This window comes from Eptatretus burgeri, chromosome 15 (assembly GCF_056783735.1).
Source record: "Eptatretus burgeri isolate ZD-2024b chromosome 15, Ebu_testis_v1, whole genome shotgun sequence".
NCBI lineage: Eukaryota > Metazoa > Chordata > Myxini > Myxiniformes > Myxinidae > Eptatretus > Eptatretus burgeri.
This window is the reverse complement of record NC_140975.1, coordinates 18,553,783-18,573,360: the sequence shown is the minus strand read 5'-3', so window position 1 is coordinate 18,573,360 and position 19,578 is coordinate 18,553,783. Positions and strand designations below refer to the sequence as shown.

The 19,578-nt window shown below is 45.1% G+C and overlaps 1 protein-coding gene across 1 annotated transcript in view; it reads left to right on the top strand.

Moving 5' to 3' along the window:
* LOC147011664 (uncharacterized) overlaps positions 1-16,224 on the top strand; it is a 42,562-nt gene extending 26,338 nt beyond the window's left edge. The window contains exon 5 of the mRNA XM_085857148.1: positions 13,866-16,224. Coding sequence (XP_085713274.1) covers positions 13,866-15,026 — 1,161 coding nt within the window. The 3' untranslated portion in view covers positions 15,027-16,224. The remainder of the gene's footprint in view (positions 1-13,865) is intronic.
* Positions 16,225-19,578: the final 3,354 nt, after the last annotated feature.

The window sequence follows — 19,578 nt, the reverse complement described above, 5'->3', positions numbered from 1 at the left end:
TCTTTTCTTATTCTTCTTTTCTTATTCTTCTTTTCTTATTCTTCTTTTCTTCTTATTCTTTTCTTCTTATTCTTTTCTTCTTATTCTTTTCTTCTTATTCTTTTCTTCTTATTCTTTTCTTCTTATTCTTTTCTTCTTATTCTTTTCTTCTTATTCTTCTTTTCTTCTTTTCTTCTTTTCTTCTTTTCTTCTTTTCTTCTTTTCTTCTTTTCTTCTTTTCTTCTTTTCTTCTTTTCTTCTTTTCTTCTTTTCTTCTTTTCTTCTTCTTATTCTTCTTTTCTTCTTCTTATTCTTATTTTCTTCTTCTTATTCTTCTTTTCTTCTTCTTATTCTTCTTTTCTTCTTCTTATTCTTCTTCTTCTTCCAAAACCTTTTTGACTCGGCTCTTTTATATACAGGATCCGAATCTCCTTAAATACTAAACACTTGTACACATCCTCACATTGAGGATTCCTTTTGAGAGCGTCTATCATCAACTTTTAAATATATTCGGACATTTGCTTTAAAGTTTCGAAAAGTTCACGTTACTATTTAAAGATTATTCCATTTAATGTGTTGTAAATTCGTAAATACACTATTTTCTCGCCATGAACAGGAGCCTCCATGACAGGTCTCGCTATTGGCTCCATCAAGGCGCGTGATGAAATATCGGAAGTTGTTGTTATTGCCTTAAGGATGCGGCAGGTCAGGTCAGGTATGGAAGCATGTGCCAGAACAGCGCATCGCTGCGTCCACTTTCCGCCGGTACTCCAGGGGCCTCTGTCTGGCCATCCCCCAGGCAGATGCCAGGCCCATCCCCATCTCCTTGACATGATGGTCAACCTGCTGCAACCACGAGGAACGTGGTCGGCCCACTGGCCTCCTCCACTTACGAGACTCCCCCGCTGAGAGAATCTGGTGAGCAGGATCAGCGTCAGGAAAACGAGCCACATGTCCATACAGCCGCAACTGACGCTGACGGACTATGCAGGTAACAAATCTCATCCGAGTCTCAGCAACCGCTCGTTGGACACAAAATCCGACCAGCGATAGCCAAGGATTCTCCGAAGAGACCTGGTACCAAAGGAATTAAGTCTCCGTCTCAGATCCTTGGTTAGAGTCCAAGTCTCGCATCCATCGAGCAAGACTGGAAGTACCAAGGACCTGAAGACTCGGACTTTCGTCCTCCCGCACAGGTATCGGCAGCGCCACACCCCATGATCCAGTGAATCCATGACTCCCCAGGCCCGACCCAGACGTCTATTGACCTCTGACTCACAGCCAGCAGAGACATGAATATCACTGCCAAGGTAGATGAATCTCTCCACGACCTCAACATCCTCACCACAGACACAGACAGGACAGCAGCATCCAAGATGTCACCGAAAGCCTGGATCTTAGTTTTGACCCAAGAAATCCGTAATCCCAACGGCTCCGACTCCTCATTCAGCACCTCGAGGGCCCCCAAAAGGATATCTAAAGTCTCCGCAAAGATGACTGCATCATCTGCAAAATCAAGGTCCGAGATCTTGACATTCCCAAATGATGCACCGCAGCTTGATCTCTCTGACATCCTCCCTAAAATCCAGTCCATACAAGTGCTGAAAAGTGTGGGGGCCAGTAAACACCCCTGACGAACTCCAGTAACAACTGGAAATAAGTCAGAGATGGTACCACCACACTTCACAGCACTCTCAGTACCAGAGTAGAGTTCAGACATCAGATCGATCAGTTTTGGTGGCACCCCACGAAGACCAAGAATCCTCTAGAGGGCATCCCGATTCACTGAATCGAACACTTTACAGAGGTCAACATAGGCTGCAAGCAGCCCCTGCCAAAACTCTCGTCTGCATTCGGTGAGGACACGAAGAGCAAGGATACGGTCAATCGTTGACCTCTTTGGTGTAAAGCCTGACTGCTCTGGACGCTGGTGCTCAAGCAGATGGCGGCGAACCCTATCGAGAATTATCCGAGCAAAGACCTTGCCCGGCACTGAGAGCAGCGTCACCCCTCGGTAGTTGTTGCAGTCTTGGCGATCACCCTTCCCTTTCCAGAGAGGGACAACAAGGCCCCTCTTCCAGTCAGTTGGGATGATGCCTGTGTTCCAGGCAGAGCACAAAACTGCATGCAACGACACGAGTGCAGCATTTCCACCAGCCTTGAGAAGTTCAGCATGGATGCCACAGATCCCTGGAGCTTTGCCCCGTTTCAACTGGTTCACCGCAGCCCGTGTTTCCACAAGCGAAGGTGGACCACAGTTGATTCGAGGGTCAGCAACAGGGATTGTAACACCCTTGACGTCCAACTCGACAGCTGGGGGATCAGCCCGGTACAACCACTCAAAGTAACCGGGCCAGCGGGCCTTCACTTCAGACTCCTCTGTCAAGAGCCTACCACTCTCTGCTCTAACTGCAGTGCTCCGAGGGATGGGCTTGGATGAACGCAATGCGCGAATTCCCCTGTAAGCGGGACGAGAATCACCTGTCCACAGGTGATGCTCTACCCCCTCACAGATTCCTCGCACATCGGCCTCCTTGTCCACCCTCAGTGCACGTACAGTTTTACGCCTCAGCTCCGTGAACAGCTCAGCTCTGCCATTCAGCCTGGCCCTGCGACTCTGGTCAATGGTATCCAGTGTCCCTTGAGAGACAAAATTCTTCTTTGCCCTGCGGTGAGTTCCAAGCCATCCACCGGCAACATCAAGGACGGTGGTCTTGAAGGCACTCCACAACTCTTCAGGACCCCCCCCAAAGCACCCAGACCCCCCCAAGTATCCACTCAGCCTGTTCACAAATTCCTCAGCTACTCTCTCATCCCTGAGCTTGCCAACATCCAGCCTCGGCTGGGATGGTACCATTCTCCAGGATTTAAGGTGCAGCTTTAGAGTTGCTACAACAAGCCTGTGGTCAGTATTGAGGAACTGAGCACTCCGGTAGACCCTGCAGTTCTGGATCATCCTCCAGTGACCGTCAACGAGGACATGGTCAATCTCCTTTGCCGCACCGCCAGCGTTGGAATACCAAGTCCAGCGATGACCTTGTGGGTGCTGAAACCATGAACCAGCCACCCTAAGTCCATGACTTCTTGCAAAGTCAAGGAACTTAGTGCTATTCTGGTTCACAGTTCCTGACCCATGGGGACCAACACACACCTCATAACCATCCCTATCAGTTCCAGTCGATGCATTGAAATCCCCCAAGACTAGAAGTGTATCTCGTCTGGGACACTGATCAACCACAGACTCGCGCGTGGCGTAGAATGCATCCTTCACGGTGAGATCACTCGCCTCAGTCGGAGCATAAACAGAGACCAGGGAAATGACACCCAAGGAGTGACGAATCCTTAATCTCATAATACGCTTGTTGACCGGTGTTACCTCAATTATCATTGGGGTCAGCTTATTGGACACAGCTACAGCAACTCCTTGGGTATGGTAACCATCAGAGCGACCAGACCAATAGTAGGTGTAACCACCCACCATTATCTCGCCGCAATCCGGTCTCCGAACCTCAGAGAGAACTGCAATCCCGATGTCCAAACGCTTGAGCTCAGATGATAACAGAGACAGGTGATCATCCTCTCTTAGGGATAGGACATTCCAGGCACCCACCCGAAGGGACCGCTTCAGGTGAACCAAAGGAGACCGCCGTCTGGTGGACGACACCTCAGCACCACTCCGACACACTCTCCCGCAATCTGATCCAGGGATGTTACCCCGTAGTTTCCCTCCTTTCATCAAAGATTGGGGGTCCCGAAGGCTTTTCCCCAATCCCGTCATCCGGTGAGCTGCCCTGCGAAGGGAAGCTGCACAGGAGGTACTCCCACCAAGTGGGTTTTACCTTGCCCCCCGCTTGGACACATTTGTCCTTGTTATTCGACCTTTCCTTCATCTCGTGTCTCAAAAGTCCCACTTGTTACAAAGTTTCTTTTCTCCATTCTCTTAATTCTCCTTTATTACATCCCTCACGTAATGTCTTAAATCATATCTCTGACTTAAACATTTTAAAAATCCCACTTAACAATGCATGTTCGTGTTCCATCAATCGTCCTTTTTTCCAACTTCAGTGACAATTCACACCACCTACTTAAATCTACCTCCTCCTAACCCCTCACCTGTTAACCCTCTCATTACCCCTCCTCTCTTGCCCCTCATCCTACCTCCACTCTTAGCACCTCTTCACTGTCTTCTGCTTCAGTATCAGCTCCTCCTCTGTTGTCCCAATGTCTGTGTGTTCGAACGTCTGTGGCCTCCATTCTAACCTAACAGATATCTCACTCTCTCAATCAGTACACTCCTCAATACCACAAACGTGCTCCTTCCTCCCTCTCAGCACACCTCCCCCTCTTCCCAACCCCTCAAATCTTGTACCTCCCCCTGCTCACTCACTTCTTCACCATACCTCCACCAAGTGTCATCCTTCCCCTCTCCCCACCTCTCCCATCCCCCTCCTGCACCTTGGCCATGCCTGCCCTCAGTCTTCCCTCTCAACCCTCCTTCTCAAAACAACCTTCCCACTATCCCCTCTCCAAACTTCCCTCTCACCTTTCTCAAAACTCACCCCTCACCCTTCTTCCTCAACTCTCCCCTCTCACCCTTCTCCCTCCAATCTCCCCCTTATTCCCCTTCTCAAAGTTGCCCCCCTCACATCCACAAAGCTGCCTCCTTCCCTTGCCCTCTCTCTTCCATCTCATCACTCCACATCCTCCAATCTTCAACTGCCCTCTGCATCTCTGTTCTGTTCACCCTCATTTGCTCAAGGTCAACTGCCATCTGCTCAGAAATCAGCAAACATTACTGCTCTGCATAAAAAGGTGCAAAAACAAATCCCTGCAACAACAGACCAATCAACCTTCTCCCAATCATCATCTATATATTAATACTGAAGGACCAATTTTGTGCTCCTCCTCGCGGTCGCGTCACGTTTTTCTCGGTACTGTAACCTGGACTGAAAGAGACTTCGTACCAATAAGAGTGCATCGCATATAGTGGCAATAGTCAAACTTCAACTCTGAAGCAGAATAAACACTTTTCGTTTACATGGCGACGTGTGACGTCACCGCTGAGAGGCGTTAGGACGTCATGACATCATCGGTCATTCGGTGACGTCATTACGTCTGTCGTCGACAGACCGTTACCGCTGAGAGGTGCAATTCCACTCCTCCAAAATAGCGTCTGCAATGTAAAACCCTCTTCTGCAAATGCTGACTACCTCAGAATGTGAATTTGACACAAAAAAAATGGAACAAGAAACATTGTCTCTTCTGTATATTAATACTGAAGGACCAATTTTATGCTCCTCCTCGCGGTCGCGTCACGTTTTTCTCGGTCCTGTGACCTAGACTGAAAGAAACTTCGTACCTGTGAGAGTGCATCGCACATAGTGGCAACAGTCAAACTTCAATTCTGAAGCAGAATAAACGCTTTTCGTTGAGATGGGGGCGAGGAGTGAAGAGGCGGGGGCGGGGGATGAAAAGACGGGGGCAGGGAGTGAAGAGGCGGGGGGCAAGGTGAGCAAATTTTGGGCGGGGGTAAGCAAATTTAAAGCGGGAAACGGGGGGAAATGTGGCGGGGGCTGGGGTGAATTAGGCGGGGTTGAGTGTGAGGGGTGGACAGGGGGCGGGGGCCCAGGGGCAAGTGGGGCGGGGAATCAAGAGCCGGGGGTCGGGGAGTGAAGAGGCGGGGCCGGGGTAATTAAATTTTTGGGCGGGGGTAAGCAAATTGAAGGTGGGGGGGGAATGGGGCAGGGGTGGGGGATGAGTAGGCGGGGGCAAGCACGCCCTGTCCAGTCCATGTCCCTCGAGTGTGAGTGAGCTGGTGAGGGTGGTTGAATGAACGGAATAAGTCTGTGACGGGGCTTCGGCTAGCCAGCGAGGTTATGGAATCCATCATCGCTTCAGACATTAAATCCTTCCTCTTCTCCAATGGCTTGATTTCTGATCATCAATTTGGTTTCAGACCAGGTCACTCTACCCTGGATATGCTGCTTCTGCTCTCCCAACAATGGATGGAAGCCCTCAATGCCAGACAGGAAATCCGAGCCGTATCCCTGGACATATCACGTGCTTTTGACATGGTCTGGCACCCTGCCCTACTCACCAAACTCTCTTCCTATGGTATCCAAGGCCATCTCCACTCATGGCTCGCAGACTTCCCCTCCTGTCACAGTCAACGTGTGGCCCTAAATGGAGTTCTTTCATCCCCCCTTCCTGTCCAGGCTGGAGTTCCTCAAGGTAGCGTTCTGGGCCCTGTTCTTTTTCTGGTTTTCATCAATGATCTCTCCGACTCTCTGGAAAATCCTCTATATCTCTTTGCTGATGATTCCACCCTCTGCCGTACCATCTGTCATCCCTCAGATCAGCAAGCAGCAGCTTCTTCGCTCACTGCAGATCTGGATAAAATCACGAGCTGGTCCAACACGTGGAACATGTCTTACAATCCTGACAAATCTCACACTCTCACTATGTCTCTCCAAAAGAACCATCTGGAACCACCCACCCCCCCCCCTCATCCACTTTCTCAACAATCCTCTTGAAGAAGTCCTTTCATTCAAGCTTCTGCGTCTCACTATCTGCGTCTCACTATCCAAAGATAGTCACTGACTGGATATCTTCTGTTGCACAAAGTCCTTTCTTGGCACACCTGAGCTCCTGACCACATACAAAGCTTTCAGCCACAGCCTAATGGAGTACTGCTCTCCTCTTTGGGCTGGTGCTCCTGCCTCCCACCTTTCTCGTCTCCACGTTGTAGAAACCAAGGCATTTAGGATCATTGGTATCTCCCGCAGTGAGTCTGATTCTTTGGGTCTCTCATTCTCTCACCACAGGTGCTCTTGTTGTTTACGACCGTCTCCTCTCTAGCCTCGCCCTTCTTGCTCTGTCTGCTATCTGTCCCCCAGCCCCCCCCCCCACCACCATATTTTTGCAGGGTGCTCAAGGTCCACCACCAACCCCCTTCTGGTAAAACTACCAAAATCTAGAATCACTGTTCACCTTCACTCTTTTTTTTTCCCACCTTTGGAACAAACTCCACACTTTCTTCAATCCCATTCTTCCCTCCAGGTCTTCAAAACAGCTGTTCACCACCATCTCTTATCTACCCCCATCCACAACCATGATATTTTCTACCCCGTTAATCCACCCCAAACCCACCTTCTTCAAATTCCTTGCTTTCCTTCCTGAAAGTCCCTGTCAGGTAAGGACCTGAAAGTCCCTGAAATGTCCATCTTGTTTACCCTGTGTACCCCACCCCATCCCTCTCCCTTCCACAGATTTCCTTATGTCTCTGTTCCACACTCTTTTTCCTTCCTTCTCCCGCCGTCTTATCTCCTGCTCCCCTTGTTGTATGTTCTGTGTGTTCGCTCTCCTACGAGCCTCGACAGTACACACACACACACACACACACACACACACACACACACACACACACACACACACACACACACACACACACACACACACACACACACACACTGAATACGACAATTTCAAGATTCAAATCGAGCTTTTATTGGTGAGATGTATATTCCCAACAAATTTACTACAAACTGGAAAGTAACGCAGAAGTCGCTTGGGTCGCTAGCTAGCTATTGTGCACAGCCTGTGGCTGCTGGTTGCATCATTTTCTGGGGGTGCGGCTGTGCCACTGATGCAGCGTCCTCTATTACGAGTACAACGGACATGGTATTTACTCGTTTTACCGACCTCGGAAGGATGCAAGGCTGACTCAATCCCACCTGGTTTTGATTAAATGGTTGACGGATGTTCAAACTCAAGACCTTAAGATTTTAAGCCAGCCACCTTAGCCATTAAGCCAAGACCAGGCTCTCGTGGCTAGGGTATGCCCATACTTGGACAACGACAACATTGTTTTATTTTACCAACTCCCAATTCAAACGACAAATCTGAAGCAACACAACCCATATCATTACGTGACTGCTTGTGACCGACTCAGTAACTGATGGACTAAACGTTTGCATTGAAATGGTGAAACTGACTGGGAGACTGAATTTATTCTTGCCTTGTACACTTGCGAGCAGATGTCATCTCCCCCCACAGAGTGACTGATACAAGTTGTCAAACTTCCGGTATTTGGTGTCTCATTGCAATTGTCCTTCAAGGACGGGTGCCTCGTTGCAGATAATGACCTTTTTCCTGGTCTTCGGACGTTCTCCACCTTACCTGGACACTTAATTTGCCTCTTTATATTGTACAAGTTGAGTTACCCGGTGTTGCTGGGTGCTGTTCTAATCCTGGTGGCATTTTGAAGAAATTAGATTTTGGTATTTTCCTAGTTTTTTTTTTTTTGTGGGGATATAAGCACTTCCCTACATCCTTTAATGTCTAAGGAATGGCGTCGGGCATCATTTAATATTACCTTTCACGTAGCTATAAAGTCTTGGGCACTATAGAGTGATTAAAAAAGAAAAAAAACAAACAAACCTTTTTTTTCAATTTTTTGTTTGTTTGCCTAAAACACTCTCCGGCACTCACTGATGAACCTGTAGCCTGGTGTTGGCTCAGTGGTTTCGGGTGGCGGCTTGGGATCCTCGGGTCCTGAGTTCAAGCCCCGTCGGCTGCTGAATTAATACACACCAGGTGGTTGACTCAGCCTGTCATCCTTCCGAGGTCGGCGAAACGAGTACCAGTTCCAGTGTGTGTACTGGTAGAGGGGCACTGCATCAGCGACACAGTCACGCTTCAAGAAATGATTGCTACCCCGGCAGCTAAGCTGCCATACGACCACCACACTGATGAACCTCTGAAAGTTTGTAAAAGATCCATTAGACCATCTCTGAGAAAAATGGTGACACAGACAGAGAGACATCTCTTGTAGTATAGATGTGGCTCAAAATCGTCTCTTCGGACGTGAGGGCCACAGATCGTCGACAACAACAACTCCCGTCAGAATGCTGCCGGAAGCAATGGCCACCAGAATTCTGTGATTTACCATCCTTCATTTTTTTTATTTTTTTTAATTTGAAGAGCATACTCTTGGTACCAAATACATCCTTTATTAGGTCATCTCTACCGAGATGACCTAAAAAAGCCGGACCAAATGTCCGTCTGTCCGTCCGTCCGTCAACAATTTTTCTTTCTGATCTTAATGAAACAGTATGTGGGTAGAGGTCGATGAGTGTTGCTCAACGATCTAACTTTTGTCTGGGTTCAAGGTCAGGGTCAAGGTCACGAGGTCACGTAAGTTATAAAAATCGCCATTTTCAAAACCTATCCAGTCTGCCATTCTACAAGATATTCGGCAACTGTTTATTGATTATGATAGTAAAAAATATTATCTTGTATCTAACCGGACAGATTTTTCAATTTCCTTCCCGTTTGATCGTCACGTGATCTGGAAGATGGCCAAAAACGCCGATGCCATTCGCAAAGAAGGAAGGAGAAATGAAATATAAATATAAAACACATTTTTAGCCTTTTATATTTATACATTTTCCGCCGAAGATGCAAAAGTTTCAAAACCCGAAATGTAAACGTCGTCATTTATTTTCAAAATATAATTTCGTGCGCGCGACAAAATGCCGAGTCACCTTTAACGGAGCTGCGCAGTTCGAGCTGCACAGTAGAACTGCACAGTAGTCTTCGGTCATAACTGAACATTGAGAACTTGTGGTATTATAGAGATGACCGTCACCCCCGCACGGGGGTAATTTTTATTAATTGGGGAATTATTTTTAAGAAATCAGAAGCAAATTAACTCACAGTGTAGAGCAAAAGAAAAGCTCCTCTACTCGACTACTTCATCCCTGGACTGGTTTTGACTGCGCATCGCCTATCCTCAGCCGACCCCGTCTTGGCTGACATTAAAACGACACAGTGTTTGAATTTTGATGAGATTTGTTCGAATTGTGGACAAATTTATTGGTAAAATTGTTAGAAGTAATGGCTGTTGTGGTCGTATGGCAGCTTAGCTGCCGGGGTAGCTATCATTTCTTCAAGCGCAACTGTGTCGCTGATGCAGTGCCCCTCTACCAGTACACACACTGGAACTGGTACTCATTTCGCCGACCTCGGAAGGATGACGGGCTGAGTCAACCCCCTGGTGTATTAATTCAGCGGCCGACGGGGCTCGAACTCAGGACCCGAGGATCCCAAGCCGCCACCCGAACCACTGAGCCAACACCAGGCTGTATGGCTGTTGTGATTTCTTTTTAACCTTTTCCCTCAACACTATTCTTAACATGAACACCAAATCGCAATCGTTTTATTGACTACGATATATTACAAGCATTTAAGACCTGTCACTTCGCTGAGTGGTTTAATCATAAGACGGCATGTTGGACTTCACGAACATATTGCATGTCTGTCTGTGAGTCCCAATCAGGGTGTGAAATGAAGTGAAACACACCGAAAAGGGTGTTTTATAATGTGTAGTTGTTGGTGTTACCTCCGCCACCGTAGGTGGGCTGAAGTTGTATTTTCACCTCTGTCTCTCTGTCCGCTGTGAGTAGGATTTCTTAAAAAGTTAAGGATGGATCCAGATAAAATTTGGTGGACAAGTTGGGTGTGTGACATGGACGAATTGAATCAATTTGGGTGAAAATGCGGATCCGGATCCGGGTACTGGGATTTAAAAAAGTGATTCTTCGACACCGTTGAGAGATTGGGCTAAAACGATATATTGCACGTTATTTCAAAAAGTGATGGACAAGTTATGACAAAAGTTTGTGGATGATTTGGTTAGGTGACAAGAACAAGCCGATTAGATTTTGGTTCAGGTCTGGGTGGAGAATTGGTCTGTCCGTCGGAAATTATACTTAAACTGATCAGCGGGGCAGAGGTATGCTCTCGACCGAATGACGTTCTCATTGTTGCTGTCAGCATGGCTATGGTTGTTGTTATTACCTTCACCACCGAAGATGGAATGGGGTTATGTTTTCACCCGTTTGTCTGTCTGTTTGTCTGTCTGTTTGTGTGCAGGATATCTCAAAACTTTTAGACGGATTCGGACAAAACGTGGTGGACAGGTCGGGTGTCTGACAAGGACTAAGTGATTCGATTTCGGTGAAGATACGAATCCAGATCCGGCTACGAGAATGTTTTAATTAATTTTTTAAGTGATTCTTCATCATTGAGAGATGATTCCAGAATGACAGATAGCATGATATTTCAAAAAATATATATTGGGCCCATTATGTTCTTCGGGATCAGGAATTGCATGATGGAGGTATGCGCTCTACCGAGTGCCCTTCTAGTTGTTGTTGTTGTTGTGTTTGTGCTCCTTCCACATTCAATTATAATTATATATATATATATATATATTTTACATTGCTTTGAGAAATATTACCAGATATTATTTTGTGTGCTCCTTCCGTAGCTGTCACGCTTTATTCTGAAGGGTTCCTGTTGTCGTTCAATAATAATGGTACCGTTGGGATTGCTACATTGAGTTCCAATTCCTGCTGAAAAGCAATCTTTGTTATTAAATGAACATGATGTTTTACAACTGAAATTTTTGGTGACAATGGTGAATGCCAGCGGAAGGCCTATTCTCTCTTTCCCTCCCCCCCCCCTTATTTTATTTTATTTTTTATCAAATTTCCTTTTTTATTTGTCCTCTCCGTTCTTCTCTGTTTGAGCTCCTAATCGGTGTGAAAATTGTGCAAATATTTGATTGCAATTGTTGGACAGCAGAAAGGTTTTAAATGCCCATCAGAGTGGGTGTCCATATAACGATCTTGTCCCTACACTTTGTGCATGCACTGATCAAACTGCCCTTCAAGACATCCACCGGTCTTCCTGTATTGGCAACTCTTGCAAAATGCAATATCCAGAAAGCACAACACTGTGTTCAAAGGAGGTCATAAAGGATAAAGCATGAAGACATACACAATGTTTTGACATGAAGCCGATGTCTGACGGCGACGTTTCAACATACACAAGGCAGGAAGACAAAAGCGTGATGGACTTCAGGAGCAGGTCTTCTGTTTTCCAACACCTCGTCGGTGCAAAGAATGAAGTCTTACAGTGGTGTACGGAGTGATCTGAACCAAAAATGTAATACGGGCCAAGAAAACCGCATCACACCCTCGGTGTAACAGATGGATTCTGGTGGGTTGGAGACCTGATGAAACATTAAACCCTCGAGACAAGGTTATTTTTTTTTTAAAAAGAATTAACAACATATTGACCGCGTTACAACAAAATGGATGTTATTACCTCTGCCACTGAAGATGGACGGAGGTTATGTTTTCACCCCTGTTTGTCTGTCTGTGAGCAGAATGTCTCAAAAAGTTATGGACGAGTTGTGACAAAACTTGGTGGATGAGTTGGGGTTTGTTTGTTGTTTTTGTACACTTTGTCGAGTCTCGTATACACATACACACACACACACACACACACACACACACACACACACACACACACACACACACACACACACACACACACACACACACACACACACACACACACACACACACACACACACACACACACACACTAAATACTTTAAGGACTTTTGTTTTTTAATGCAGAGCAAACTTTGCTACATCAGGGGTAATTAAGGTTGTCGTCAAGTTTCTTCAAAATCGTGTGTGTAGTTCAAAAATCCCCGTAAACCCCCTCTGATGAGCGCAGATTTTGATGCGGTTGATACACCTTCGTTAGGCATCAGATATGAAGCTTGTGGCCAAGTTTCATCAAAGTCATGTTTTGTTCAAGCGATAATGACTGAAGTGTTTATGGACTTGCTGACTGACTGACTGACCTACGGACACTGCTCAATCGCATAAGCTTACGGGACTAAAGTCCAGGTGAGCTAATAAGTGTAGTTGAGGGATGTTCCTTCTCTTGACCGATCCTCCAATGCACATCTCTTGTGTTGCAACTGCAAAAGCAGCAGGAATGTAATTTAAAATCATTCATCATCCCTTTCTTGGCAGACGTCATCTTGTGCTTTTTGTCAGACATGGCCATTGTCTGTACATTTCCATCATGGAATTGAAGGACTGTCCGGTTAATTCAATGCAAAAGAAAGGGCCGATCAAAAAAATTAATTCAAGCAAAACTGCCTTACTCAGCTATTTCAGTGGCTTTTCATGATCGCAAGAAAGGAACGCAATGAGGACCGTTTCCTCCGTCACCTCATTTCTAAAGCCTGCGACACGTTTGGCTGGATGATGTGAAAGAAGAGCGGGAGAGGGGGGATGGTTGGAAGGGGTGAAAAATTGTGCAAATACATAGGATCATAAGATGGCAGCGCCACGTGGTAATGTCCCTTGATGTCCCCACGGTCTTCTTTCCTTAACATCTTAAGAAGCACCACTTGGGCACAACTCTGGTTCTGGTTGTCATTTCCAACTTGGCTTGTCCATTTAACGAAGTTTTCTCACCTTTGGCTTCTTTGCGAATTACATGCAGTGAGGACTACCTTTCCTCGAGGACGTGTGGCAGTAGAAACAGTCAAACAGGTCCTTTGCAGGTGGTCCGTCCGTGTTCGATGCTAGCCAGTTGAAAACGGCCATTGTTGCCCGCAGAGCAGTCGACTGTTTGGGGGCCTGATCTGGAAATGTGGTTTCGCCGAGATTACAATGCACGTATCACTCATTTATATTCCACAGAACAAATATACACTTTTTGTCGTCAATCAACATTTAAAAAATATATTTCAGCGACAAATAAATGCACCACCAAATCGTAAATCTTACGGTCTTTCAGGTCTAAATCCTGGAGCTTGTAATGCCCATGACTCACGACTCACCTTTCATTTCATCACTCATATTACTTCCTCATTAATCTAAAATATACATATACATGTATATGTATATATGTATATACACACATACACATACACATACACACACATTTCTTTTTTACATCTCATCATATACAGCATTCATATTTTCCTTCCCACCACTTTTTCACTCTAGGTGTGTGACTGGTGCAAGCAGCTCCGTCCTACGCTTGACCATCTCGGGTTTGGTGATGGTGATGGCCGCTTGCGTTTTTGCAGTGCTCAGTGTCTACAGCGGTACAAGATGGACATTTTTTATACTGAAACTCGCGCCAACCTACCGTCCTCGGGGGCCAAGATTTCACTGGATTTGCCTCACTGTGAGCGAAGGCCACCAACCACTTCTCCTTCCTCTCAAGACACCCGTTCTCCCATTCCCCCCCAAGGTCCCGAAAATAATGTTTATCCAATTCAGTTATCCCCTTTACCTGTGGAAAGTAAGCGATCGGTCATGCATTCACCCTCAGCATCAACTCAGCCTAAAAGGGCAAAAGAAAGCAAAGCCTCATTTTCAGCTCCAATGTTGCCAGTTGCTGCCCAGCCCAGGAAGCAACCTTCTGGCAGCCCATCAATGCCATCTTGTCCTGACCAAACCCCAGTTTCGAGCACGTCCCCAGCAAGGACAACATGCCAACAGTCGACAGAAACTCGCATCCACACTCCTGCAACCATCAACGGACCCATCCCTCCGACCATCCCAAATCTTCATAGGGCACCTCCACCACTTGCTGATCAACCAGGCCGAGCTCCAGGATTCATGACTAGTTTCTCTCAACTGGTCCCACCACCGACCCTCATACTGCCTTACCCAATCCTGGTTCCTCTGCCAATCCCGATACCAATTCCGATCCCTGTGCCCTTTCCTGCTCCTGGTGCCTCCACTGTAAGGATTAAAGAAGAACAACAGGACACAGTAAGAAATGGGAAAGAGAATGAAAATACGAGAAAGGAAGGTAGTAGCGAGACGACAAATCACTGTTTAGGGAACTTTAACAGGGACAACGATGAAATCTGTAAAGTGCTACTCACTCAAAGTACTGACTCCAGCCTACAGACTCCAACAGTTGACCCCAATAAAGTCCCAAACCAAGACAACATAGAAGCCAAATTAAAGTGTCCTTCTATATCAAGGTTACTGAGTTCCTCTCGACCCTCTTCCAAGCAGATGAGCCTTTTGCAAGTCCGTCCAACTTCGCTGACCTCCCCAAGCATCTCGCAAGGCCCAAGTGTGCCCTGCGTTCATGAACTTCCTTGTGCTGATTGCACACGTGCTCGCCTTGCCCAGGCACCCAAGTGACTACGAACACAGTGTAATACATTCGAACACGAGCTTGGTTGCTTGAGCGGCATGGTATTTGATGCCATGTGTCATCAATCTCTGAACCGAAAAGACTCTGTAGTTGAGCTGTTTGCTCCCAAGCTTGAGAAGCCAGGAAGTTTAAATATATATATATATATATATATATATTTTTGTGTCAGATTATGATGGTTCAATTTGACCAAAATCTGCTAAAAGCTTAAAGTGTGAGGAGTTGTGGTTGCCAAGCATGTGTTGTGACCTGTTGTACTATTCCTCGTTATATCTGTCCATCTGTCCCATACACTTTGGTCATTTGCGAACCTGCTGCCCTTTGTTGTTCAGCTCCTCCACGAGCCTAGACCCTTGGGTTAAAAAAAACAAAAATACAGTTACACACTTGCCTCCTTCATGCAATGTTTACTCGCCTTATCATGCTGTAAACGTAAACACGTTTGATATTTTTATATATAGTCAAGTGTGGGAGTCGTGCAACGTGATCATTCTCGCTCTCTCTCTTCCCTTTAAGGGTGAAGAATCGAAAGGATTTGCCTAACATCGGGCCTTGTATTCTATTGTTAGGGTTGTGAAAATAGCACGTCAGGTTATAGTCAGTTACGAGTACGTGTATGTTTCAAACCCTAATGGTTCGTTCTGTTTTAGACCAAGTGCTCCATGGATACCGAGCATTTAGAATCATTCGGTCATTGCACTGTCCTTCGAGCAAGGCTTCCACTCTTCCATAAATGCATGTTGTGTGTGAAAGTGTTTCACCCTGAGGGTGAGAGTGGCTTGGCTTTTGCCAAATATTTTGCAAAATAAGTCCAAAAATGGTGGTGTTGATGTGGCTCGGTGGAATATCGCTTTTCGTGCCGTTCCACCGTTCCGATGCTGCTCTCGAACGGTATAACCAGTTCAATTTCCATCACCTTGGACCATTTGTGCGGATGATGTCATATGCACTCCAACGGCATAGCTCGACTCCGTTTTGGGCTTGAAAATCACATCTTTGGGATATTTTATTAAACGTATCTGTAGCTGATCACATTATTGAGGCTTGGAAATCCCATTTCAGGACATGACATAAATGGAGCGCGCTGCTCTATAATGAATGGTTAAATGATCACTTCCATCAATGATAAAATGCTCGAAACTACAAGATGAACCAAAAAAATAAAATAAAGTCCTGCTTGAGATCCCTCTGTGTTTGTGAGATTAAAAAAAAAAACTTTATTGTTAACGACACACTCCTCCAGGGGTTCACTGCAGACCATGAATGGTTTGAAATGGCAATGGTTACGGTTCATAAATACAGTGCGTTTGGATTTTCATTTTATCGAAATACTTAATTTTCCCTTGGAATCCAGAAAAGATGATGCTGTCATCTTCGCAGCAAAATATCTAACTTGGAACTTGTGCTGTTGTTGCTGAATTTTGGAACTTCCTGTCCAAATGTTTTCATTTGGATTTGGGATTGAAATGGTGAACCAACAATTTAATCTTGAGTTATAGCTTGGGCCAAAGAAACAATAAATGTAAAAAACATTTGTGGATCTCACAAACATTTGTTTTAGAGATTCTCTGTTAAGTCTCTTCTCTGGACCTCCATCCGCATTATGGAAATGGAACTTGCAGACACTTTTTAAATCTCTGAGTACGAGTTGTTTCAAAAAAAAAAAAAAAATAGTGCACAGTCGAAAGTTACCACCTCTTGTGCAAAAAGACAAGTCTTTCAGAGGAAAGTATTTATCGTTAAATACTGTACAACGAAGACATGGTGGGTATCTCACTTGAGTGGGTCAGTGATGCCTGCAAGTAAACAAGCATACATTTTTAATCTGAAGATTAACTTGAAAGTTCATAGAACACGTTACCCCACGCAGTGTTTAAGTATACACTTCAGTTTAAATAAAATAGTTATTTAAAATATCGTTAAAAAAAAACTTCCTGAAGTTTAGCACTATTGAAACAGTCTTATGCACCACTCTTATACATCCACCACCTCATTGAACATGTCCAAGTACTGCTAAATGGAAGGGTTTTGAAAGTGCAAACAACATAATTCGTGTTCTACAGTATTCTAGTATTTAATTCAATTTAAATAAAACAAAGATTGTGAAAGTCATATACATAAATAACTTCTGAACTTTAACGCCGTTGAGGCATTGTTTTCACATGCAGTGCCCTAGCTACGTTACATTAGTTCTTCGTGCCTGTTGTTTGTGTCCTTTATGAAGTCCTTAAAAACAGGAAGTTTCCTCTTTTGAATGACTTTCAATTTTGTTTGACTGCCAAGCAGGCAGAGTACAAAATATTATCTGACTCCTCTCTGCGCATGAGTGATGGGGACGAATTCAGAGATGAAGTACGTAAAACGGCGAGCTTGTTTTTCCGTTTCTTTAAATAAGTTGTTCCTCGATCATAAACCGACGTTTGTAGACACAGACGGGAGGATGAGCACGAACCAATTGCTCAACCCCACTTTGCGCTTCGCACGTGCGGGGTAACAGACGCATGAAGCACAAGTATTTCGTTCAGCACATTATTGCTCGTTAAACACTGTATTTACTGAGGATATTTTATATGGTGACGTGAAATGTCCAACACGTCAAATGGAGCAAGTGGTTTACGTCTGGTGGTCTGAAATGATCTTTTTCATCTTGACAGCATTTTCATCGCACAATGTAATTCCGTGTCACCCAATCCTGGGATAGTATTTCACCTCTTATTATCCCACTTTAGATCCATTGATCCACCCAATGAGTGTTGCTTCACAAGAGGCATCCGCAGTCGAAGAAGGTAACCACAGCACTTTGGAATCGCTTGTTGTGCCTTTGTCACGTCCTTTATCTTGCGTCCTAAACTGTGAATCGGTGAATACGTCGATGAGCTTTTGACAACGGGGGATTTATAAATGAAAAGTGAAATGTAATAATCCAACCAAATGTTTGTTCTCCAAGTTTAGGCAGTCCCAAGGTTCAGGCTGTGACGAGCTTTTTCTCTTTTCTTTTCGAAATGAAGCGGTTTCAGTGTGACGGCCAAGACGTCTTTAATGCTTCTTTTTCGAGTGCTTGAGCTTTCTCTGTATTCACCGAGCCCATTTTATGAAGGTTTTGTTTGCCCTGGTGAATCCTTTCTGTCTCGTGTTTTAAATGTGACCCAGGACAGCCAGAGATAACTCATGGGAAAAGATACCGTCGAGTGTTTTAAAAAATTTTTAGTTTTGAATACCGTCGCTGAGAACAAACAGTGTCAAATCATGTTAACTTTGCTTTTTGTCCTTCTCTTTGTGCGTCTGCCATCTTTGTGCAAATAACACTGCCACCAAATCACAGGGCCATTCTTCTTCCTGAAAGTTGATCATCTAGTACTAGTTCATCACATGGCTTGAACAACCAAGCCACTTCTGGTCACGACTTGCTGTTTAACATGCATTGAAGTGTATATAGTGTATACCTGAGCTAGTTTATGTTTTGTTCTCCTGTGTGGTTAAAGCAGCCTCAGTATCCATGCAGAAAGAATCCGGGAATATGTAGTTCATGATCCCACAGTCATCTATTATACCCTCCAATTAACATGTCTTTATCCACCAATCAGTGAATAAAATTGTTTTTGATGTTATTTGCTTACAAGGCTCATATACCAGGATGGTGAGGTGCGATTTAACCCATAGGTGTCCTCCATAACCGAATACAGCCACTACATTGGTTGATCAGTCTGATGGACAGGACAGCCTATTTTAATGGGAAACAACCATGAACCCAGCTCATGGAATCTGCAAAGTTTTGTTGGGGGAAGAGAGATGATAAGAGCTGGTGATGAGGAAGGAAAGAAAACTGGAGTGTTTTTCGAAGTTACAATACCAGGTAAATGGTGTACCAGGTAAAAATAATTCTTAACAAAGTGAAAGCAGACTATGTGAGGGAAAAATAGGGACAATACCCCTGGGCTCTCACCGATGGCAGCTGGATAAGGAAATACGGGAACCACTCGTAGGTGTGGATGACTCACAAAATATGTAAAGGAGAAGAAAGTAAATACCGTTGGATTTTTTTTTCATTTTAATGCTGTGAACAGACTTTGATATATCATGAGGGATTAAGGTTGTGGTCAAGTTTCATCAAAATTGTGTGTGTAGTTTCTGAGAAGAAAGCACAGACCTATTTTGGTGGGTAACCCCCCCCCCCCCCATTTTCACCTGGACCCAATTTATTACTATATTACCTCCGCCACCAAAGTTGAAGGATGTTATGTTTTCACCCCTTTCTGTCTGTCTGTCTGTGTGCAGGATATCTCAAAAGTTTTGGATGGATCCGGATGAAATTTTGTGGACAGGTTCGGTGTGTGACAAGGACGAACCGATTAGATTTTGATGAAGATCCGGATCCGACTACTACAATTTTAAAATTGATTCTTCACCATTGAGAGATGGGGCCAAAACCGATATATAGCACAATATCTCAAAAAGTTGTGGACGGATTTGGCCGAAACTTGGTGGACAGGTTGGGTGTGTGACAACGAAGAATTGATTCAATTTCCGTGAAGATCCGAA